The sequence below is a fragment of the Ambystoma mexicanum genome, chromosome 11 (assembly GCF_040938575.1).
Source record: "Ambystoma mexicanum isolate Mex_15411 chromosome 11, UKY_AmexF1_1, whole genome shotgun sequence".
Lineage (NCBI taxonomy): Eukaryota > Metazoa > Chordata > Amphibia > Caudata > Ambystomatidae > Ambystoma > Ambystoma mexicanum.
This window is the reverse complement of record NC_090934.1, coordinates 1,298,444,892-1,298,467,723: the sequence shown is the minus strand read 5'-3', so window position 1 is coordinate 1,298,467,723 and position 22,832 is coordinate 1,298,444,892. Positions and strand designations below refer to the sequence as shown.

Genomic DNA, 22,832 nt, shown 5'->3' with positions numbered 1-22,832 from the left:
ACTAGGCTTCGTTGCGCGTTTGCTTGTCTTGCTGGGAAGAATTGACCTATCTTGTATACTCCACATACTGCTCAACTCTTCTTGAGGGAAGTCTGACTGCTCAGCCACAGCTACCAAGTGAATCTGTGTGGTACAGACTGCTACCAAGCGGGTTCACCGCCAAACGCCTTTAGTCCTAAATCTTTTGCAGTGGTCCCAGAGGGAACTGCACAGGTTTCCGCCTAACAAAATGTACACAGGAAAATAATAAAGCTGTCGTATTTACAAGATTTTCATGCGTAACAAGGCCCGGTACGCCCCTCATCTGGAGGCCTGAGCCGAAGTAATGGTCAACAAGCTAGGAGTTCTAAAATCGCACAAAGCCATAGGCTCAATGGTTTTTGCATTGGGGCTGCCAAGACCACATTGAGATCCCACTCGGGTGGAGGTTCACAAATAGGCGGATGTCAACATAAAAGGCCCTTGAAGTGCCTTTTAATGGCCTCATTGGAAAGAAAAAGACTGGTGTTCTCTATTCATATAAGCACAGATAGCGCTAACACATGAAGGACATAGCATTATCAATGGAGGCCTTTAGAGGGTTAAGGCTTTGTTTTGGGCCAAGTGACAAAAAAAACCCCATTTGCTACGATACTGCTTCTTAGTGTAAGATTTCCTGGAGGCCGACACAGCAATGTTTTGGTCTGACAGATGCAAGTGGGAGAGGTCTACCTTTTCAGGAACCAAGCCTTCAAGTTGAGCAATTGAAGGGTAGGGGTGAAGAACCGGTGCCTTTGTCGAGTCAAAAGATCTCTGGAAAGTGGAAGATCTAAGGGGGATTCCATGCCAACTCCAGAAGATCTGGAAACCAAACCCAGCAAGGCTAGAACGGGGCTATTAGAATCATTGTCAGGTTGTGTGACAATTTGAATTTGACAATTTGAATTTCGGCATTAAGTGTAGATTTGACCAATCCAGATGTAGAGCAGCTCCCATGGACCAAGGACCCTGACCATGCCTTGATGCAATCTACGGGCAGAGTGTGGTGTGTTGGTTGGCAAAGGTCTACTGATGGATGGCCCCACTTCTGAAATATCATGTGTGCTATTGATGGTTTCAGCTCCCATTCGTGCGGAGTGGACGGTAACATGCATCGTTTGTCTGCCAGAACATAGTTCTTCCCTCAAGATGGGATGCCAAAAAATATGGATTTTGAATGGCTCAATACCAAATTTGTTATGCAGGGAGACAGGGGCTAGGGCAAGGGGGGTGGGGGGGTGGAAGAGCCTCCCCTCCCCCTTGCTGGTTAGTGGTATTGTCCGTTTTCACCACCTTTCCTTGAAGTGAGGGGGGGGGGAATAGATTTTAGAACAAAAAAATATGCATTAGTTCCAGGACATATGGTCCGTCCTTTCCTGTGAGGACCAAACACCATGAGGTGTTATGCTTTCACAATGAGCTCCCCAACTGTTAAGACGGATTTCTGAACTCTGTCCTGGTGGCGCAGAAGTTCAGAAGGCCAACCTAATTACTTGGAACAGGGAAACCTCTGGACAAGCCAGACCAATCAAGGTAGCGATCGCGGCGGTCAAGACTAGGTCTCAAGAGGGGCGAGGGTGACTGAAAGCCCGCAATGAGCACACAAAGCAAGAGCGCTTACAAACTACTCCAAACAGTTGTTATATCAAAAATATAAACACATTTATTTTTAAGGCCTTTAAAACAACGACCGTAGCGAGAAAATCACAATATCACAATATTAAACCAACACATACCATATCAACACAATATATATACAAATACACAGTCGCAAGCGTTTAAAGCACGAAATATGTAGTCCACCTGAAAGGAAAGGAAAACAGGCAGTGCGATAACGCTTTAGACTTAGTTCGCCTTCAGAGGCACCTAACTAGATGGAAGTCCGAGCCCTGCGAAGAGTGGAGCCTTGTGCTTAAAGTACCTGCCACGCCGGTGCCAACGGGCAAAAGGGGAAGCTCTTCGTAGGAAGTCAGGCAGTTCGGGTTAGTGCACAGCAGGAGAACAGGTTCCGCAACTCAAGCGCAGCCTCCACAGCGGGCAGAAGCAGAGCGCGAGTACGGCCAAAAGGGTGCTGTTTTTACACAGCAGGGAAAAGCAATGGGATACTGCAGGAGGGCGACCAGATCCTAGTTAAACTACTCACCGGTCCCCGAAGCAAGCAGACCCAGGCTTCTCCACGTTAGTTTCAGCAGCTGGCAGGTTCAGAAGAGCAGGGAACGCCTCGTAGTCGTGTAGAGCAAAAAGACGTCCCAATCGACGAAACCAGCACAGTTTTGTTGCCGCAGCAGGACAACGGAGCGGCCGTGTGTATTCAAGCCAAATGTACACTCCTCCCTTCAGACTTGGGAACGCCAAGTGTACGAAGCGTGGGAGAGTGACAAGGACTCGAAATACAACACAACCTGGCGGCAGTTACAGAGCAGGACTCCCTTGTAAGCTGGTCAGTCAACTGGATGGCCCAGAGACACTTCCGAAGGCTTACTTGGCAGGAGAGGATGAAGTCGCCGGGAATAGCTGTTCCTGCTATTCCAAAGGTCGAAGCACCAGTACAGGCCTTCTGGTTCGATCCAAGGAGGAAAGGGTTTCACAGGACGACAGCAGTGCAAAGGAGGATTCCTTCAGTGGGTCACCAGCGATTCCTCGGTCCAGCCTCTTGGTTGCAGGATACTTGGCTCCTGTATTCCTTCGTTCGTGAGAACTCAGGAGATCGACATGGTAGTGGTGTTTCCAGCTCCCTCTTATCCACGGTTCCCTTCGCGCCAAAACGGAGGGGGAGCCAATGGGAGATCCGCTCATCAACACACACACCATACGTGGACCAATCACGGACCACGGTGGTCCCAGGCATTCACACCACCCTAGACTCTCTGGCACCCAGGATGTGTATTGGGACCAGACATCCCAGCCCACACCCTGGAGGCATACAAACGACATGTAGAAGCCCGCGAAAGCAACCACGTTTCGCGGGAAAGTACATGCCCAAATAAGGAAGGCCCCGGGTCGCCCGACCTGGGGAAGGTGAAGGGAGCAAGACGGACAGTGGACAGGACAAAGGAGCCTCGCGGCCTGGCCATTTTGGAGAGCCAGGCCACCATTTTGGGTTCAGTGCAAAAACGTGCTCAGAACGCCAAAAGGAGCTCAAAATAAACAAAACGATCGCTGCCACCATTCCAGTCCCTGAATGACTTGCACCGATCAAATACCATCCTAAAAGAGTATCTAGGGTCTGTAGAAGGCTAGAGACCCAAGAGAGCTGTAACTTAGCTTACAGTGCCCTCTTGTGTCGTGTTGCACTAAAGCCGCAACACGATAGAAGAAACTACGGGAAACAGTGTTCCCCGGTACTGACTGTCTTAAGGGCATGTCAGTTTCCCCGTAAGAAAAGGAGCGAAAGCCCAGAGAAGTGCGGCAGAAGGCTGTACTTCTCTGGCAAAGTCAAGAACAAGGTGAAAAACAACAGCAAAAAGTTTAGGGGTTGCCACATGGAAGGAAAATTACCTACAATTACGAAATCTTTCCCAGGACATGTGGTCCGTCCTTTCCTGTGAGGACCAAACACCATGAGGTGTTATGCTTTCACAATGAGCTCCCCAACCGTACTCTGAAGAGTTATGTCATGACTATTTGGTGAGGGGCAGGTTTAAAGGGGAAGATACTGTAAGCAGGTTCTCGGGGGCAGTTCCATCAGTGCAGAGAGTCCTGAACTTGACCTGGAATTTGGATCTTTATTTCCTGGGAATTTGAGTCCAGTTAGAGCAGGATGCCACTGGGTTGTTCTCATATGGAGCCTTGCAAAGGGAACTAAGTTTATGCATGAGGCCCAAGAGCCTTTGAAACCACCAAGCTGTCAGTGATGGTGGGTGGAGAACCAAAATATGGTTTGTTGAATGGCTTCCACCCTTTCCAAGGGTGGAAAGGGTTTGTGCAGAGTAGGGTCTATAACTGCTCCCCAGGTTGAACAGAGTATGGCAAGTAATTTGCAACTTCTGGAGACTGGGCTTTGAGAAGACAGTCTAGGTAGGGATATAGATAGGCTGCCTGACCCCAGAACATTTGTGAAAACCCTGCGGGTAAAATTTAGTCCGAAGGGTAGACATGTGAACTGGTAATGAGCCCTTCCTATTGTGAATCAGACAGTGGTGTTTGTAGATGGAGGATGTGAAAATAAGCATCCTGTAGGTCAACCGATACAATAATTTGTATGTAAAGAAGCCAGAATATGATCATATGCAAGGTATCCAGAGAGAAATTGGTTGTGGTCTGAAAGGTCCAGAATTGGACAGATCCCACCTGATTTCTTTGGGATCAGGAAGTAATGTGATTAAATTCCCCAACCTACTACTTCTTGAGGAACCAATCTATTGCACTGAGGAGTTTCCAATGTCTTCCAGGGGTGATTTCTGGCACCTTGGCGGAGAGGACGGTGGAATTGCTGTAAGAGCAAGACGATAACCATGTTAAACATTTAGAACCCACTCCTCTACATAGAGTAATGGTTTTCCAAAAAGAGAAAGTTGAAAAGCCTTCCTGTTCCTGGATGATGAGGGCAGAAAGTTGGAAAGCCTTCCTGCTCCTGGATGAGGGGAGAAAGACTAGTTTAGAGTGGACTCCACCTCTGAAGCGGAGTCAGTGTCCTTTGACATTTTTTTTTTTTGGGGTAGAGGTACAGGGTCGGAGTAGGTTCGAATGGAACCTATCCCAGAGGTAGTACTGACATTTTGTCCTTGATGCATTGAGCCAAGACTGACGAAGGGCTCAGAAAGCATGGTTTCAGAAAGCATTGTTTCCAGCACAGTATTAGTGATGTAATTTGCCATTTGGGAAGGCCCAGGAAGAGGTTCTTTCAATCCGATAGGAGAGGGAGATGAGCAAGCCCTATTAAGTGGCTGGCTAGGATTGTAAATGTTAAACACCACTGGTCTAGGCACCTGAATGTTGGTTAGAAAAAGTTGGGGTGTAGGTTGGGATGGCAAAAACAAAGGTGATGGCTCTCCAGACCATTGTTCTTGTCACCAGGGTAGGCTGACCCAAATTGTCCTCAAACAGAGGAGAAAATTTGCAAACTGAGGAGGGCAAGTTCAGGAGTGCTGAACAATTGTTCTGGTGGAACAGTAAAACATTTGGAAGCGTCAAAGTCTTCAGAGTCACAAACAGTTGAATTGTCTTTCTGGCTCCCGGGACCGAGCCCGAGACAGGAGATTTCTTCAGTTTGGGTTTTTGGGGAGCATGCGGTACCAGACTAGATCTTGAAATGAGAGTGCTTATGCCTAGAGTTCAGTACAGAGGAGCTTGTAAGCTCAACTGTAGTAGTTGAGGATACAACTTTTTTCTTTTGTTACTGAAGTATCAGAGGTTGTGTGCAGACGCAGACTTGGCTTAGTCTGGTACAGGGTATTTGGAATAGACCTCTACCTGCAGAGGCACAAGCCTCTTCCCACGTACCATTGCCCGGTGTGCTGAAGAAATAGAGGGTTTTGCTGGTACTTTTGTCCGGAGTAAATAACTCTTTCGGTACCGATGGGTCTTCTGTGACCCATTCCCACCTGGAGGTACTAACACTTTCCCACCCGGAGCTAGTGCTTTCCCATGCAGAGGTACTTTCAGGTGAATAGGGTGGGTGTGGGGGGGTTCGCCTGAGTCCCATGAAGACTCGGGACTGAAGAGGCAGTCTTCCCCTGGGTACAGACAGCCGGTCCCGAAACCAGTACCTCACCTGAAGTAGTCCCCCCTCTTACTGATTTCGGCCTCCCTCCTGTTCAGTACGGTACAGATTTCCATTTTAAATCCACTCTTCGCCGGCAGTGGTCTTGCCAACATTAATTTTACTTATGGCCGTGAAAATCAGCGTTTCTGCAGCCGAATCATTTTAGTCTGTTTTTATTATTTGTATGTGATACATTGTGTTCCTAACCTAAAGTGTAAGTGCACCAAGGACGCCGCCTTTCAGCCAGTCCTCTTTGTTGCTGCATCAGCGGCTTTCCGCCTCCAATTTCTCGTGACGGCATTTATGTGCCACTTCACTCGCCTGCGCCGAAGGCACGCTTAAGGAAAGCCCGTCTGTGCCTGTTCATACATGGTCTCATGCTGGTATGGCCATTTCCGGGGCAGCTGCATCCTTGGATTGCAGTACTCAGTTATCCTTAGCCCCTGCTGAGACAAGCTGGCCACCGGGCTGTGATAAATCTCCTACACTGGCCACTACTGTAACCCCAGCAGCCTTTCAGTGTGGACTGTTAAATACTCAACATTAGTGCCCATGCTCTGGTGGCTAACTCTCAGATGGATCTATATCATATATCTCCCATTTCTAACGGAGACCTGGCTAAGGGAGTCATCTGGCCCCCTCCATTGTTGGGCCCTGCCACCCAACTACGAGCTAGTTCATGTGGATCGCTTGTCAGCTCACCCTGGTGGCAGACTGGCTATCATTCATAAGACAATATTTAAAATGGCTTGCACTGTGCCGGTACACTCTGAAGATGGAGTGTATGTTGGCCCGCATTGCTATCTCCCCCTACATTCACACATACTGTCTGCGTGGTATACTGTCTTCCGGGCGCAGATGCCGCTTTGTGTTAATTTTCCAGAATTTTGCCTGCACTTAAGATTAAGCACCCTAATCTCTGGGTGGTTGGGAGAAATCTGCCTGCTAGCATTACCATACAAGCCAGGAACCCAATTTCCTATCCTTGTCAGATCTTGGTCTCCCTCAGTTCATGTGGGAACCAACTCATTAACTAGGTAATATTTTGGATTTCATCTGTGCGTCCAAAGCGCTTATCTGCGTTTCTTCCCGCCTATCCTATACGGTGGTCTGATCATTTTCTGATTCCTTTCTCTATTATTTAGCTTGACCCCATTATAAACATGCTACCTTTAAACGCAGCTGGCACAAAGTGACAAATTACGAGCCAACCTATGATACATCTGTAGTTGCAGTGTGCTCAGTGTGGCCCTTGCTCTCCAGCGGCTCTAGAGTCTTCCAGCAGCTGATCTGCTGGCCCCCCCTTAGGCTCTGTAAGGGGGGTGGGGGGAATCACCCCTCTGAGATGTGGTTTTCAGATCTGCACTGTAGACGGGCTGAGAGGAAATGGCGCACAAGCTATTGTACTATATAAACTTGCCTTTCGTCATACCAAAACGCAATTACTGCGGCAAAAAAATATCCTTTAGTCAGAAGGTGGAAAATGCTTTAAGTATACACAAATCTTTGTTTGAACTGGTCCAATCCCTTTCCACTCGTACAAAGACTGGTTCCTGTGCAGTACCGACGCAAGTCCTCCGACTCAGCCTTTCATACCAAGATTGAAAGTATACGTAGTGATAGAGATCCAGTTGGTAAATCTTCTGGCGCCTTGACCCCTCCCGAACTGCCTGTACCCAACGCCACCCGGACTTCCTTTCCCCATCTTTTCCGATCAGGACATACTCGGGGACATTCACTGCCTTAAATCCACTTCCCCGGTGGATGCCATCCCGGATATTTCGGGAGACTTGATCCCTCATTACTACAACAGTTAATGCATCGTTTCAAGATGGGTTTTGAAGCATGCTCTTTTGCTTACTTTATTGAAAGCCTTAATTGGACCCTGAGGACTTGCTCATTTCCATCCTCTCTTCTGCCCTCTTTGAAGGTTTTAGAAGCTTGGGTCTACCCCCCTTTCATCCTTTTTGGAATCTTCTGGGTTCTTTGATGCCTTTCAGTCTGGTTTTCAGCCAGGGAGGGGCACTGAATCTGTTCCTAACTCGGTGCTGGACGATCTTGCCTGCCTAGTCGATCAGGGTGGTGTTGGAGCAGTTCTTTTGTTAGCTCCATCTGCAGCATTCCATAGTCGATCATCCTACACTGACCCCCCCGCCCCCACTCTCTGGTTGTCTGATGCCAGTATGTCTGGCCAGGTTCTGAGCTGGTTCTTTGCCTTCCTGGCCGATCATTCACCATCAGTCTCTCCCCCCACCCCTCCTTTGGTTCTAAATCTGTGCTGCTGTCATGCAGGGTTCCTCAGTGATCCACTCTTCCCCTATTCTGTTCAACATTTATATTAGGCCTCTTATTCTCCCCCACAGGTCGAGATATTACTCCTATGCCGATGATACGCAGACCTTGGTCCGCCTGGATCCTACCTGTGCCGACACTACAGCCCAGCTTAAGTGGAGTTTAGAGGATCGGGGCTCCAGGGTGGCTGCCAACTGGTTAAAACTGAACTGGCAATAAAGAGGTTCTTGTCAGCACCGCCAGTCCTCTTCTTTCTGGACCCCGGATTTCTGGACCATCTCTCTGGGACAGTTTCCCTTGCCATCTTCAGTAAAAACCTGGGGGTAACTATTTCCCCTTCAGCCTCTATGGCAGAGCAGGTTGCAGCGGTTTGTAGATCTGGCCATTTCAAACTACGAATTATGTGGAAATGTGGAAAGTTCTTCCTTTTATTCCTGGTCAATTCCATGCCCCTGTGGTAGCAACCCTTGTTCTCAGCACGGCTGACTATTGCAACTCGCTTTATTTTGGCCAGCCACGGTACTGCATAAAATTGGCTCCAGTTGCTTCAGAATGCAGCTGTTTGATCGATCCAGAGTCCTCCGTGTTGAGCACACATGTCTCGGCTACTCAAGACAGCTCCACTGGCTGCCTATTGAGAAGCGGATCCTATTTAAAAGCTATGTGTATTGTTCGCTGTGCCTTTTACAAAATATCTTCAAAATAAGTTCTCATTATGTTCCTGGTCGCCCTCTCCGCTCTCAGACTGCCCTTCTGCTTTCTGTTCCTCGTGTCAGACTGTCGCAGATAGGCGGCCATGCCTTTTCTGTGACAGCAGAGAGGGCCTGGAATGACCTCCCATGGGCTCTCTGCACCACTGTGGACAATTTTACCTTCCGCCTTTCCTTGAAATAGTCACTCTTCTAGGCCTCCCTTGCTCTAACCGCTGCCTCTACCTCCGCTGTCTTGCACCAAGATGCCCTTGGGCAAATGTGCGCTTTATAAGTTCACTAGGGGAAAAAGGGATGGACAGCCAAAAGGAATGCCCCGAAAAGGGAGTTGCAGCGCAGCAAAAAATTCCGACCTGGCCAGTAGGCAGATAAACAGAACTGGGTGTGGACCATTGGTGACATGAGGGTAATGTGTGGGCCAGGGACGCACGCATGTCTTAGCCATCTTTTTCAGACAGATTTTCCAGCCTGCCTGCAGGTGCAGGCGTTCCCACCAGTTGTGAGGGAGAGCCAGGACTACAGGGAAATTGTCTTTGCTACTGACAGTTTCACATTTCCCACCAGATGGGCCGCCAACAAGAAAATGCGATTCTGAATGGCCCAATACCAAATCTTCTGTGCAAGGAAACAGGGGAAGGGATAGAGTACCATCTTGCTTGTTGATATAGAACATGCAGTGGTATTGTCCGTGAGAAATTGCACCATTTGAAGTGTGGCAAGAAATTATTTTAGAGCGAAATATGGCTTAGTTCCAGGACTTTTGCTCCTTTTTTCTTCAGGAGACCAAAGGCCATGTGCGGTTAGACCTAGACAATGGGCTCCCCAACCGTACTCGGAGTCTGTTAACTATTTGGTGACATGGAAGACTGAAAAGGACACCCAATATAAGATTCTCTGGGGTGTTCCACCAGATTAGTGAGTCCTGAAATTTGAATTAATTTCCTGAGACAGCACCAGCTGGTTCCAGTTGCAGGCAAGATGCCACTGAACTGTTCTCATACGTAGACTTTTAATTGTGGTCATTTATAACCCGCTTAATACCCAGCGGTTTCTAAGTGCAGACCCGAAGATCGAACCTGTGGTGCTCCGTGTCATCTTGCTTCCAAGGCGACCACATTGCCCCCGATCTATCCTACCGAGACACAAGATGTAAAGGGAACTAGGTTTATACAAGAGCATTAGCACCAAGAGCTTTTGAAACCACCAAGCTATAAGAACCTGATTGGAACTTCAAGATGACTTGTTGAATATCAGCTGCTCCAGAAGGTATGTACATCCCCGAAGAAGTCAAAAAGCCTTGTTCTTCTGAAGAATTTGAAGGAGGCGGCCCCGATTTAGGTATCTTCTCTTCTTAGTACAGTAATAAGATTTTATGGATGTGGCAGGACCACTATTCCATCAAGGGCATGGTTTGAACCGGTGATATGGTTATTTCACTGAAATTGAGCGATGGTTTTTAGCTACAGTGACACTGGCTTTACATTTTTGAAAGACCTCATCAGTAGAGAGAGATCAAAAAGTGTTTTGCTGTGGATTGTCAAGAACCTGCTCTTGAATATCCTGGTGAAAAGGAGAGTCAGTGACCGCTCTTGCAGTTGCATTGGTGAGGTCTTAACCATTTGGAGCGGTTGGATAGCCGCCTATCTTCTGAAATCCAAAATGAAAAATCAGCGGCTTCCTGAGGGAGCAAGACAGTAAAGCACTCCAGGTTACCCCCATTAAGGATATTAAATCCTGCTAAAACTAGCAGTGTTTTACTTGCCAGAGTTGTACGGTAGCATTAGTGTAGGACTACCTTGTGCCTCCAGGGTTTTGCATTCCTATTTAGAACTGGAGCAGGACCTTTTCCCCTTGGTGCCTAGTACAGCTGAAACTACCGCAGATTATGCAGGAAGATAAGTATGAAAGGCTCTTCCTTAGGCATCTTATTGGGGTCTAAAGCTTTGGAAATGTGCTGATCTGAATGAGGTTCCCCCCCCGCCCCACCCGATGCGAAAATTGTGGTAAAATTTGAAAATTCACTCACAGAAGTGCTGAATAATTGTTTGGGGGAACTGTGGAAACATTTAGAAGCATCAAAGTCTTCAGAGTCAGAAACTAGACTGGAATCTGATACAGAATCAGATATAGATGCAACGGGTGATTTTTTTCTGCTCCTTGGAAAAGTCGGTACCGGACTGGATCTCAAGTGAAAATGTTTATGCCTCTTGAGAGGACATGGGACTACAGAGGAGCTTGAGGGCAGTACAGTTACCGAGGATAAGACTTATTTTGTTACCAAAGTACTGGAAGGTTTACATGCAGTAGCCCGCTTAGCTTGGCAGATAGTGGAATCAGAAGGTACAGTCAACCCCTGGGAGGTGTGCGCCTCTTCGAAGAACACGTGGCTGTTCAGATTACAGAGGTATTAAAGGGTTTCCCCTGGTACTGTTATCATTTTGTCTGGTGTAAGTAATTCTTCCAGTACCGGGTGGATCTTCAGACTCTTTCCCACCTGTAGGTGTTATTGTTTATCACCCAGAGGTACTCGTGAACACACCCGGGGTTTACCCCCTGAACGGTCCCATGACTGAAATGGACTTCCCCTAGGTACCGAAGGCCAGTCCCAAAACACGTACCTCACCCCTTTTACCAATGTTAGACCCCCCCCCCCCCTGACCCCCCTGCCCCCCTCTTGTTCCTTACAAAGTCTGCGGTACCGGTCCCAGCTGTGACATGGAGAGAAGACGAGTCTGCAGAGACCTTGGGTGAATACTGCAGCAAAAAGACAGTACTCATAGGGTGATGTATACCCAAAACACTCAAACACTGGACGCAAACACTGGACACAGGCATGAGGGGGAAATCAGCCGAGAATTGCTGCTGACAACAGATGCACTGCTTGAATACTGTGCATTTGGCATACGTGGCGGGAATCGCCACAAACTGAAATAAAATGAATGAGCAAATTGCTAAGAAAAATAAATAAGTATGACATCAAAAATGTAATCCTCCCAAAAAAAACTCAGCGCAGCAAAGTTTCACCCAGTAGGTGGGGAAAAAAAAAAAAAAAAAAAAAAAAAAAAAAATCAGGAACTGGGAGTGGAGCATTGGTGACGAAGGGGTAAAATGTGGGACCTGCACGAAGGGACTCACGTGCAACATAGGCTCTACAGTGAGTTTTGCAGCCAGCTTTTTCTGGCCCACCTGCACACGCCGGCGCTCCCACCCAGTTGTGAAGGAGGGAGAGCCAGGACCAAAGAAATAAGGATCACATACAAAGCATGCATCTTTAAGCCAAGGACAATGTGTGCACCTGCAGACTCAAGATTTGCATGCAATGAAAGTAACATGCAATGTGAACATATGGAAGCAGAGTGCAGGGATAAAGAAGGATTTTTGGAATATTATGTTATTTTTTTTAGGAGCGGGTTTGCTTTACATTGGGAGTGCTCTAGTGCGTATGTGGGTAGTGTTGGGAAGGAAATGGGGTGCATTTATTAATTAGGGACACCCTTACAGTAGGCGAACAATGCACTTTACAATGGCACATTAGGACATTTCAACAGGTTTACTGCAATGGCAAAAGAAGCAGCCCTGGATGGATGGACGTGAGCTCCAAACACAAAGGTAGGGACTGAAATCAGGATGGGAGGAGGACCAGTAGCTTTAAAAAAAAAATAATAAAGAGCTCCTGGGTATCTGTAATTACTCAGTAAGCAGGAGCCATCTCTGGGGAAAGTGGGGATGTGGTGTAGCACGATCCAAGTGCAACTGGGCCTATTAAGATATCCTTGTTCCCCCTCCCTTGCCTCGTACACAAAAATATAACTTCCATAGGAGATGAAAATTTAACTTGTGTCTATTCCACATGACCCACTGGGCTATAGATGGGTTCGAAATTAGTCCCAATGCTCGTTTATTCAACAGTCATAGGTCGTTTTCTAAAAAACCACCTGGTAAATGGTGTCAAGCCAACCTGCCCTCTTCAGCCATTCCAACCATGCCAATTTAACTGAAAGAGCAGACACCTCCAATTCAAAGTAAAAGACATTTCAAATGGATGGGAGCCCTGACAGTTTAGAAAAGGAACGGCTGTTCATTATATACAAGAAAAATGGTGGAAAACAAAATAGATTGAAGCTCATTGAAGCCAAGAAACTAGAAACTATAGTCTGGATAAGCAAGTATTGTGACGACAAAGGCAATTAGTTGAAAGTCTATCAAAACGTTAAACTACACCACAGACAAAAATAAATCTTGAAACATGACTTGCTCATGCCAGCCCTATCTGCCACTAAAAGATAACTTGGTCAAAATGACATGCCTAAACATAAACCTCTAAACTGGGGGTCATTTGCAGGGAATCGCACAGACGAAGCCCTGGAAGAATCTATGCTTGCAAGCCGCCAGATCCAGAGTGGCACAGCCCTCAGTGGCACGGTGCCTCCTTTCCTGAACAAAACGCCTAGGCGCCTGTGGCGTGTAGCCAGAAGGCTGTGAGGGGCAAATGTAGCCCTGCGACGACCAGCGGACTGTACTGCAAAGTCCACCAATGCTTACTGAGGGAAGGGGACTGGAACTTTCTTGCATGAAGGACCAGGGTTGGCCTAGCTGGCTCAGAGAGCAGGGATGGTCCTAGCAGTGGTCAGGCCCCAAGCTCTCAAGACAAGAGTGCATGGTCCGAGGCTGGGAACACACAATTGCAGGAGGGCCATCTCGTGAAGCCTCCTACAGCGGACATTGCTGGGAGGTGAATAAGAAGAGCAAGCGTAAAGCTAGTCTGTGCGCCTAGCTGCCAGGTCAGACACCATCCGCGCAGAAAAAAGGGACAGAGGCGAGGCACCTGAGGGCAGGGACTCGGGGTGGGGGCGCACATTGAACTAATTTAAAGGGGGGGCGGAGGGGTGTAGCTCAATCACTGCCAAAGGTTCCAGTACCATCCCTGTGTGGGGGTCGGGGGGGGGGAAGGGGAGGGAATATCCGCAAGGATGAGGAAAGGGGATCGAAGAATATAGATTAGTATGCCATGTAGGGTTGTTGGTCTTGCAGGAAGAAACTAAATAGGGGTGGGCAGGAGGAGAGAGGGTGAGCAAAATTCTACCATGTAAGCACACTATGAAGTACATATATACATATATCAGTGGAGTCAGTGCAAGAGAGTTAAGGGTAAATGGTGAATAACCTTTAGAGCACAGAAACTCCAGGTGGCAACCCCAAGTCGAGCCCTATGATGAATGTTTGAGGAAAGCCGGAAAGCACCCGGTCGTGTGTAAAAATCAAAGCACCTTTTTAGGAAGCTGGAACAAGTTAAGGAAGAATTAGGAAGGGGTGAAACAAGTTTCACGAGTCGAGAGGGCATCTTCTGCGATGAACAAAGCTGTTCCAGACTTTTGATCATCTATGGGTAAAAGCATATGAACAAATGGCCACCAATAAGTGACTGGCGTTATATCGGTTTTGGTCCAAACTTGGCAGTCTGGAGGTGGTCGTCAGAGGTTCAATTTCCCACCTTTGGATTGGCTTCCAGGTGCTCAGAAGCTGTCTGGTAAGGAACACGAGTGGTTGATGAAGGAAGAACACCAATGCAGCCGTCTCCAGTAGTAAGTGATACTATACCAGTATGTTAACTTTATTTAAAATATGGTACTGCAATTTCCTTCCTAAAATTATGGTCTCCATGTTTTTCAGTAAAGTTTAGTGTATCTAAATCCATAGTTTCCCCTATATATTATTGTGTGGGCAAGTGCATCATCACTTGAAAGTGTACATGATCACACGGCTAAATGCGGTTGATGGCAAACCTAGTTCTGCGTATTGCCAAGTGGGATGCACACCTAATACATATAGCGTAGGAAGCACCAAATGTTAATGAAAAAGACTGTCAAAACAGTTAAATTGAGCAAAAGATGAACACACCCTTTCTTTCCATGTAATCCATAATTGATACTGAAGGCTTGACTATTTATAGGCCAGACCACCCATGTGCAATTATATTAGAAAATTCAATAACTATAATTTTGATAAAATGTTTTATTCATTTTGGTCAACTTCATATTGGTTGCATAATATCTAGGAAACATTTACTGTCGAGTCTTCAGAATTAACAATTCACCCAAGCCAAGTGGAAGCTGGGAACATAAGTAGCTGTCTGCATTTCACGGCCAGCCACTGCGCCTGTGCCCAGGCGGTGCCCCCATGCCAAGACCCTACTGGAGTGCCACACATCAGCCCCTTTCAAACCTCCTTGCTCATATTCAGGTCCTGAAAATATGCACCATCAATCACGGAAATATGGGCAATTTCTTTTTTGTTGGTGAAGCAAATACTGGCCAAAGCCTGCTTCCCTTAAAAGCAAACAAAAACAAAACCACAGGTGGCAGCTCTGAGTGCCAACAGAGATAAAATATCACCTTCATGGATCTGCAGGCTGGAATGCTGCATTTGAGCTTATCGGATTCTGGCTTTAAGACAGTTAGCAGCGGCCCTTCCCTCCTCTCAAAAGTGGTAATACTTTATTGGAAACAGTTGATGTCAACTGAAAGGCAAGGGTCATCTAAAGTTGCCCGCCACAAAACCATGCTATGCCTTTAGCCACAGGCAATTAACCATTTATAACACTGGAGACCAGTCAATAAGCGCGGGACCACAATTTGAACTGTTGCTCAGCATTGTTTTGCTACCAAGACAAACTCCTTGCTCCTGAGCTATCCTCCCTCCCAACCTAAAGGCTATGACTTTACTTAACATTGTGAACTTTGTTTTCATGAAAGTTCTGAATCTCCTTTAGACAGCAAATGAGGGGTCAAACATACAATACACTAATACACTGCCTTGTGCAACACTGATGCACCAAGCTGCACAGAGCCTTGCACTGAAAATGTTCAGAGCCTCATATCCACGTGTCTATTCATGCCCCCAACCCTTTACATTTTACAGAAACTGCTCACCAATTTCTTCCTCAGTGATAAAAAGCTAAAAAAAAAAAGTCTGACAAATATTAAAAAATTGCTAATAAAGAAAATATTAGCAAATTTTGCAAATCCATTTTTGAAAACCAATTTATGCCTTGGGTAGGAAAGCAGGAAACATGCCTGGAACGACAAGTGAAACAGGGGCTCCCAACTCTAACGATTTGACGCAGTCTCATCTTGCGACCCCAAGGGGTGCTTTGTAGAGAAAGTTAGGATTCACCAAAGTCTCGAGCCAAAATTTTAAAAAGCCACGCTCCTGCATGTTAACCCATGTAGAGCTGGAGAGTCCATTGAATGGACTATCAGACACTTCGGAACAGGCTTACTTGAAGGGCAACCAGGAAGCGAGGGTGATTAATCCCACCACTCCAAAAGTTCAAAGCACCTTCACAGGTCTTCTGAGATCAAGAGTGAAGCAGGGCTCCACCGGGACAATGGGATTCGGGTGCCAACCTTCTGTGCGTCTCAGAATAGTCCTTTGAAGAGGGAAAATCGAGACCGAATCCATGCCCCCGCACCCCAAGCGCATACATAAAAGAACACCAGGAAGAACAAGGAGCGCACTTATCATTTGAACCAGGCCCCAGCGCACCCATGGGTGACAAATATGCTGAAACACACCCACTTCACCAACAGTGCAACTTCTATGCTACATTAGAATCAATGCTGCAATATCAGAATCTACAAACACAAAAATCCCTGTATAAAGGCTTGCAAATGCCTATATGAATTAACATGGTCTAAATGCACAGTGTAAAGCTATGTTTCAGGAAAATTACAGCTAAGTTCATTTCACTCACTGAACACTGGCTGGGGGAGCCTTATCAACATTCCTCGCAAATCATTCGAACTGCCAAGGCCGCAAATTCAAGATAAAATTGCTTTCTGCAGACAGACATTTTTTAATTATCCACAAATGCGAATAAATCACGGCAACCCAGTGTGCTTTTTTTTCTTTCTGGGAAAGAAAGACATTTTCTCAAGGACACGCACAACATTGAAACATAACTTGTAACAAGCCAGAGCCCAGGTGCGAACTGCTTGTTCAGCTAAAAGTTATGGGAACAAAGTCACATGCAACAAGATTAGAATTAGGTAATGGGGGCTGGCACAGCTAAATCAACCCACTGACACAGGAGGTTAATATCCAATTATCAGGCTCTCTATAAGGGCTACATATGTAACCCACCACTTTGCAGCCAATAACAGGAGGAGATAGGTTTCTGGGAGCTGATCCAATTCTGTGAGGTCAGCCTGCAGTGTGATTATAAAACTTACTTGCAAGACCGCCCCGGGGGAGACGGCGCCTGAACTCGCGATGCACGAAGCTCTGTGCTTTTCTTTGGTTTTTGCAATTTGAAACATGCTGCTGCCTGCTTGGGACTCTGTTGCATTTCTGGGGGCCATATGGGAGGTGTTGGGGCCTCCCATAGCTGGTGAGGGTATGGCTGCTGGCCCCCCACTGCCCTGGGGGGGGGGGAAATCCAGCTTCTCCCCGACACCTTTGTTCTGCTCGGCTCTTCTGGATAGTTGGCACCAAGCTCCATCAATCTACTGGAATGGATTCAGGAACCCTCATATCCAAAATCCGGTGAATGCTTGAACCCATCCCACCAATGAGATCTGCCCCATGCATGCATGTCAGCAGCAAAAACTGGGGTCATCATGCTCTCGTGCACATTCGACACCCGTAGTGTCAATGGAACCAGACTGTGCCAGACCACTTCCTGGGTACCCACACGCGACCTGCATGGAGCTGCAAAATAAGTGGTTTTCGTGGGCCACTGCATGCCCAAATGAAGTCCCGGGTTGGGAAGACTAGGGGGACGGCCAAGGGATAAAATGGCCAAAGGAACAGATGTGGCACAGCCTGTTGGACACTAGACACAGTCTTAAGCCACATGCAGTAAGAGCAGTATGGCTTGGTAAAAAGTTGTAAAAATAAGGAAAGCGCTACAGCCGCCACCAGTCTGTTGCTAGGCACACTGTACAATCAGCAAAAAATCCTTAGAGAGTGTCCAAGGCCAGAAAAAACAAGGACCCCCACTGCATGGTACAGTAACTTACTGTGCAATGATAAACTGTTACCAAAAAGTAACTAAGTTTTGCACTACTGAGTACCGACAGCCAAAAGGACAGGTCAGTTTCCCCCATTACAAAAGGGAAAAAGGCCAGTCCAGTGCAGCTAAAGGAAAAAAAAAAAAAGGGGGGGGGCGATCAGTATGGAGGGAAGTTTTCATTCAACGAGACCTTTCCTAACAGCTTGTATTTGCATTGTCATTAAAATTGCATGCCTAAAGGGATGGTGCCACAGTGAAGGCAGCCAATGAGATTGTGAGGATAATATTTCCTTGTCTATGGCCAAGTGATTTGTATTTTGGGTAATTATTTGTAATGGGACAGGAGGGAAATGTTGGTGCGTTATCTGTTCTGGAAACATACATTTGTAGAGCATCTGTTCTGTGGTTCAGAGAATCTGTTCTGTTCTTCAGGGAGACTCCGGTTAGTTCAATCTCCAAGCAGTTGTCTAGCGCCTCTCCCCACGGCCACTGTGAATTATGAATTGTTCCTGTCTTATAAATAACGAAAGAAAAAAAACTACTTTTTGTGGGTGGTCTCCATAACCACTTCCCCTTGCTAAAAACACACCCCAACCCACAAATATGTGAACTCTGTCAGCCATCTAGTACGACAAGTCGCTTTGTTGATTGAACAATGGGTCGAATGTAGTAAGATTGGGTTCATCTCCCCAAACCAAAGAGTGAACTGTGGGGCTATTACCTTAGATGCATTAAAGGTTTCAGAAGGGGCAAGCTGCAAAGACACTAGCTTCATAGAGCCCCAACAGGAAGGAGAGAAAGACACAGGGCTTGTTCCTGCTCAGCCATGCAACATTGCAGACCACGTAAATGCAGAGGAGAAGGAGATGTTCTTAATTGGTATTGGCTGCCCCAATCAGTGCAAGACGTTTCTAGGTGATCTGGTTGAGCTTATTTTCCCAAATAGATTTCATTTTTCTTTTTATGGTCAATTTTGCCACAAACATATGCGGGGGAGACACCACAGCCCATTCTTAACCTCCCTACATAATAACCTAAACCCACCCCAACATTTGCCAAAAAAAAAAATTCAAACTGATGAAATCCCTGTCGAGCAAATATGCTGCAGCAAAATCTCCCTTTCCCATGCAAGACAAGAGGCAAATCAGGAAATGCAAACCAACAAAATAGTGCCAGGCACTACGCCCCAGGGTCAGGGAATACATTTGCATCTCTTGGTGTACAAGTTTAACAAGATAGGTTGTGATAACCTACAGCAGGCACCGATTTGGTGATTGGCGCTCAATAGGAATTTGGTGGAGAGGCGCAAGGGTGGTCAGGGATTACGCCATTTGGCTTCTTGGTATTCGTTCTACAGTCCTTTGGACACTGAATGGCAGTGTTCCACTCGTTGAATCCCTTGTTCTGAAACACATAGGGCCTATATCATGCAGATTTGAAATGACTTGTGTATGTCTTGAGGTGCAGTTGATGAATTAAAACCCTATATTGAGTATAACTAGAAGTAGGCCAACCACTGCTTGACGTATCACACAATAGTCCCAATTATTTTAAAAATCGACCAGGTGTAGTGCATTTTAATGGTTAACTTTAAAATTAACTGAAATAAAATATGGGTACAAACAAGTCTATGATATCCGCATTTCCACAGAGTTCAAGGGAAGCTAGACTAATATGCGAACAAAGTGTTCATCTAGCAATCTTAACTAATCAATTTAGTAACCAATTGTTAGGACAGTTTTACTAAAGTCGTACAAGACTACATGAAACCATATCCGAGGCAGTACAAAATCTCCAAGTATACAGAGTTATGTGCAGGATACATCTTCCTGACCCGTGTCAAAGTCAGAACTTTTTCCTTGAACTTGGCAATTATTTTACCTTGTCCCTAGGTGAGTGGGAATCTTTGCCCACCCCCCCCTCCCTTTTCACCTAGGCTTTTACTCTTGGTGACTTTATATCCCTCTCCACAGGGTGTTAAGAGTTATAATTTCCTTTGGACCGAGTAATGCGCTTTTGCAGCACACAGCATTTAAAATGCAGTGGCTTCCTTTTAATGAACTACATTTCCCCAAAAAGTAAAGTGGATTCACATCCCCTGACAGGGGGCTGGGGATGACGAAGATCTCAGAAAAAAATCAAATGAGAAATGGCAAAAAAAAGGAGCCCACCGTTCTAGCAGCGGTGGCCCTTATGCGCGTTACAGCGGCAGATTTAACAGCCTGCAAGTAATAATTTAGTCACCAAGGTAAAACCACTGCCACCAGCCAGTCAAGTAAACTTTCATTTGTGCCAAGTAAGAAAGGGGATACGTATTTCCCCCGCAGGACTCTACATAGGTTAAAAGTGCGCTGTCTCACTAAATCAGAGATGTGAATCACCCTTTACTTCTTGGGACCAGTTCACCAAAGAAATAAGAATTTAAAAAGGAAGCCACTGCATTTAAAACGCAGTGTGCTGCAATAGTACGGTCAGTCCAAGTTATAGGAAACCAACTCCAATCATACACACTATGCAGAAACATAAAAAGGTCACTGACAAAAAGTAAAAAGACTAGGTGAGAAGGGAAAAAGGTTCCCACTCAAGTTCAAATATTACCAAGTCCAAGCAAAAAAGTCCTGGGGTTGACACTGGTCAGAGAGATCATAATATGAAAATGTTGCCCAACACTAATGCCTTGAATGGGGTGTTGGGGGATGAAGCACATTAACAGGCTGAAAGAAACCTGAAAAATTTAACTAGAGACTATGTGCCAGGATAAAGAAAATACTAAAAAGGTGAGAATAACGTAAAACAGATCTGTAGTCGGAACATTGAAGTGCTTGAAGGACGAGTGACGGGACACACCAGGACCATAGTGACAGCAGAGTGTTCTATACAAACCATGACCAAAAAAAAAAAGTGATGGTTGGAAGGTTTTGAATTAATCGGAACCACTGGCATTGCTCTGGGCAACCTTTCACACCATTTCAAAAGGGGTCCAGCCATATGCAAAATAGCCAGGTGCTGTCACCAATGGCAGCAGCCCAGCCCAAACTGCCAGGCCAGGTCCCCTCTGCACAGAAACACAATCAACCCTTGACATGTTTCGGCCTGTTGGGCCTCAGTGTGGTGCAGCGAGCAAGGGACCAAAGTCTGGGCATACCCTCTCAGTTGGTCTCCCTAAGTGATGGGAAGGTTTTGTATTATCTGAACCTTGCTTTTTCACCCAGATTAGACTGGCATGCCCAGACGTGGGTCCCATGCCTGCAGGGTTTAGAGACCCAAGCTACTCCTCACTGTTGAGGCCCAACAAGGCCGAAACGTGTTTGGGGATGCGTGTGGTCTTGTGCAGAAGGGATGTGACCAACCCCTATTTGCATATGGTTTTACCATCCGTAACGGCTGGCTTGGCAGGCGAAAAAAGATGGTCTGGAGGGTTGCCCAGAGCAATAGAGGTTAAGATTAACTGTAAACTTTCCCACCATTACCTTAGTTTTTGCGTATACAAACCATGACCAGTTGAGTCCCCCAAACATCATATTTAACACAGTCAACACATGGAAGCATGAAAAGGGGTCATTTTGATCATTTCCATAAACATTGAAGTGCTTTAATTCAAATAAAAACACGAATACAACAGTAAAGCAATGGATACATTACCTCCAACATCTATGAAGTGCTTGGCAGCTAAACCAGATCGTGGTGCTATAAAGGGGTTTGGAAAGGAGATGAATTAGGAATTTAGTTTGAAATTAAAATGTAATTTAATTAACAGAAAAAAAGTCTGTCCTTCTGAAATTGATACATCAGCAAGCTATTAACTGCGTCAGTGACGTAAGGAAGTAAAAAATTGAGTGCTGAAGCATCGGTAGAGTCTAGATGCCACCACTACCAAACAAGGGAATATTTTTTTTAAACAGTGGTCACAGCACTGAAAAGGCAGCTTTAATGCAACGGTGCATGCAAGTCTCAACAAGCGTTCAAATGGAACAAAGTGTCACAGGTGTGCTTTATAACCAAACCGTTTGCAGCAAGAAAATCTGTAGAGAGTGTTCTCCTGTGACTTACCATCACTCCACTTTTCTCCCCGAAGTGGTACAATTGAAAAAAGGTGTGCATTTTGTATTTGGTAATTCACATCAAAGTGCCATACAAAGCACAAAACGGAAGCCCATTTGGAGTTCTCAGAAAGAATGGATGCAGGCATGTAGGTTCTCGTGGACAGGAGCACACCTAGATATTTACAGTTAATTGGCATCAGATTAGGGCTGACGGAATTCTGGGAAGTAGTGTGTGGGGGCCATTTATTTGGCTAGGAGTAACAGCTGGAGCATGTTCTTCTCTCCCTTCTTGTTTTGTACAGTCCCCACGGGACACCATGGGGGGGCTGTAGGCCCCAAACTACTGCTGCCCAGGAGAGGGCAACAAAAGGTTGCCAGAGTCATTCAATGCAGGTATTATGCCTCCAGCTAACATCCATATGTGGCTAGTAGTGACCTCAGAATCCGTATTAATAATGTTATATGTTGATTTATACGGCACCCCGCCAACTACCCTGGGGCAGTCTCCAGGCACTCGGGTGGCTCTGAAGAAAGAGGACTGGGTTGGTTATGAAGGGTAGAGGGATAGGATAGGTCCAGAACCAGGAAGGAAGGGGGGGCTGCGCGTGGCAGCAGATGGGTCGATTGCATGCACTGGCTTTTCTTGCATCTGTAAGGGCGAGGCCCTAAAGACTAGGTTACATGTGAATGTCTTATGTTTGAGGGGAGGGGGTGTTTGTGTGCAGTTTGGCTAGCCCATGGGCCTGTAAAGTCCAAGGGAGGTGTGTAGAAGGGGGGGCAGGACTACGGTGGCTAGTACAGGAGTTCTTGGTGACGCATGGCTAATCTCCATAATTCTGTCAAAATGTGATGCATGGGTAATCTTCAAAAATTCTGAAAGTCAATTAGCCACATAATATGGCATCAGTGTGTCAGAATTAAATTGATTCAAACGAAATTCAGTCTTAAAACCATTAGCACAACTGCATGCTTTATTTTGTAGCTCTGGTGCAGCCTTCAGCTGAGGGGGACAACATGGCTACAACCTCAGGCTCAATAAGTAACTTCAGCCA

At 46.3% G+C, this 22,832-nt stretch overlaps 1 protein-coding gene across 1 annotated transcript in view; it reads right to left on the bottom strand.

Moving 5' to 3' along the window:
* Positions 1 to 22,832, bottom strand: part of DUT (deoxyuridine triphosphatase) — a 49,214-nt gene that overhangs the window by 15,415 nt on the left and 10,967 nt on the right. Inside the window, exon 3 of the mRNA XM_069624793.1 lies at positions 21,380 to 21,424. Within this exon, the coding sequence (XP_069480894.1) occupies positions 21,380 to 21,424 (45 nt within the window). The remainder of the gene's footprint in view (positions 1 to 21,379; positions 21,425 to 22,832) is intronic.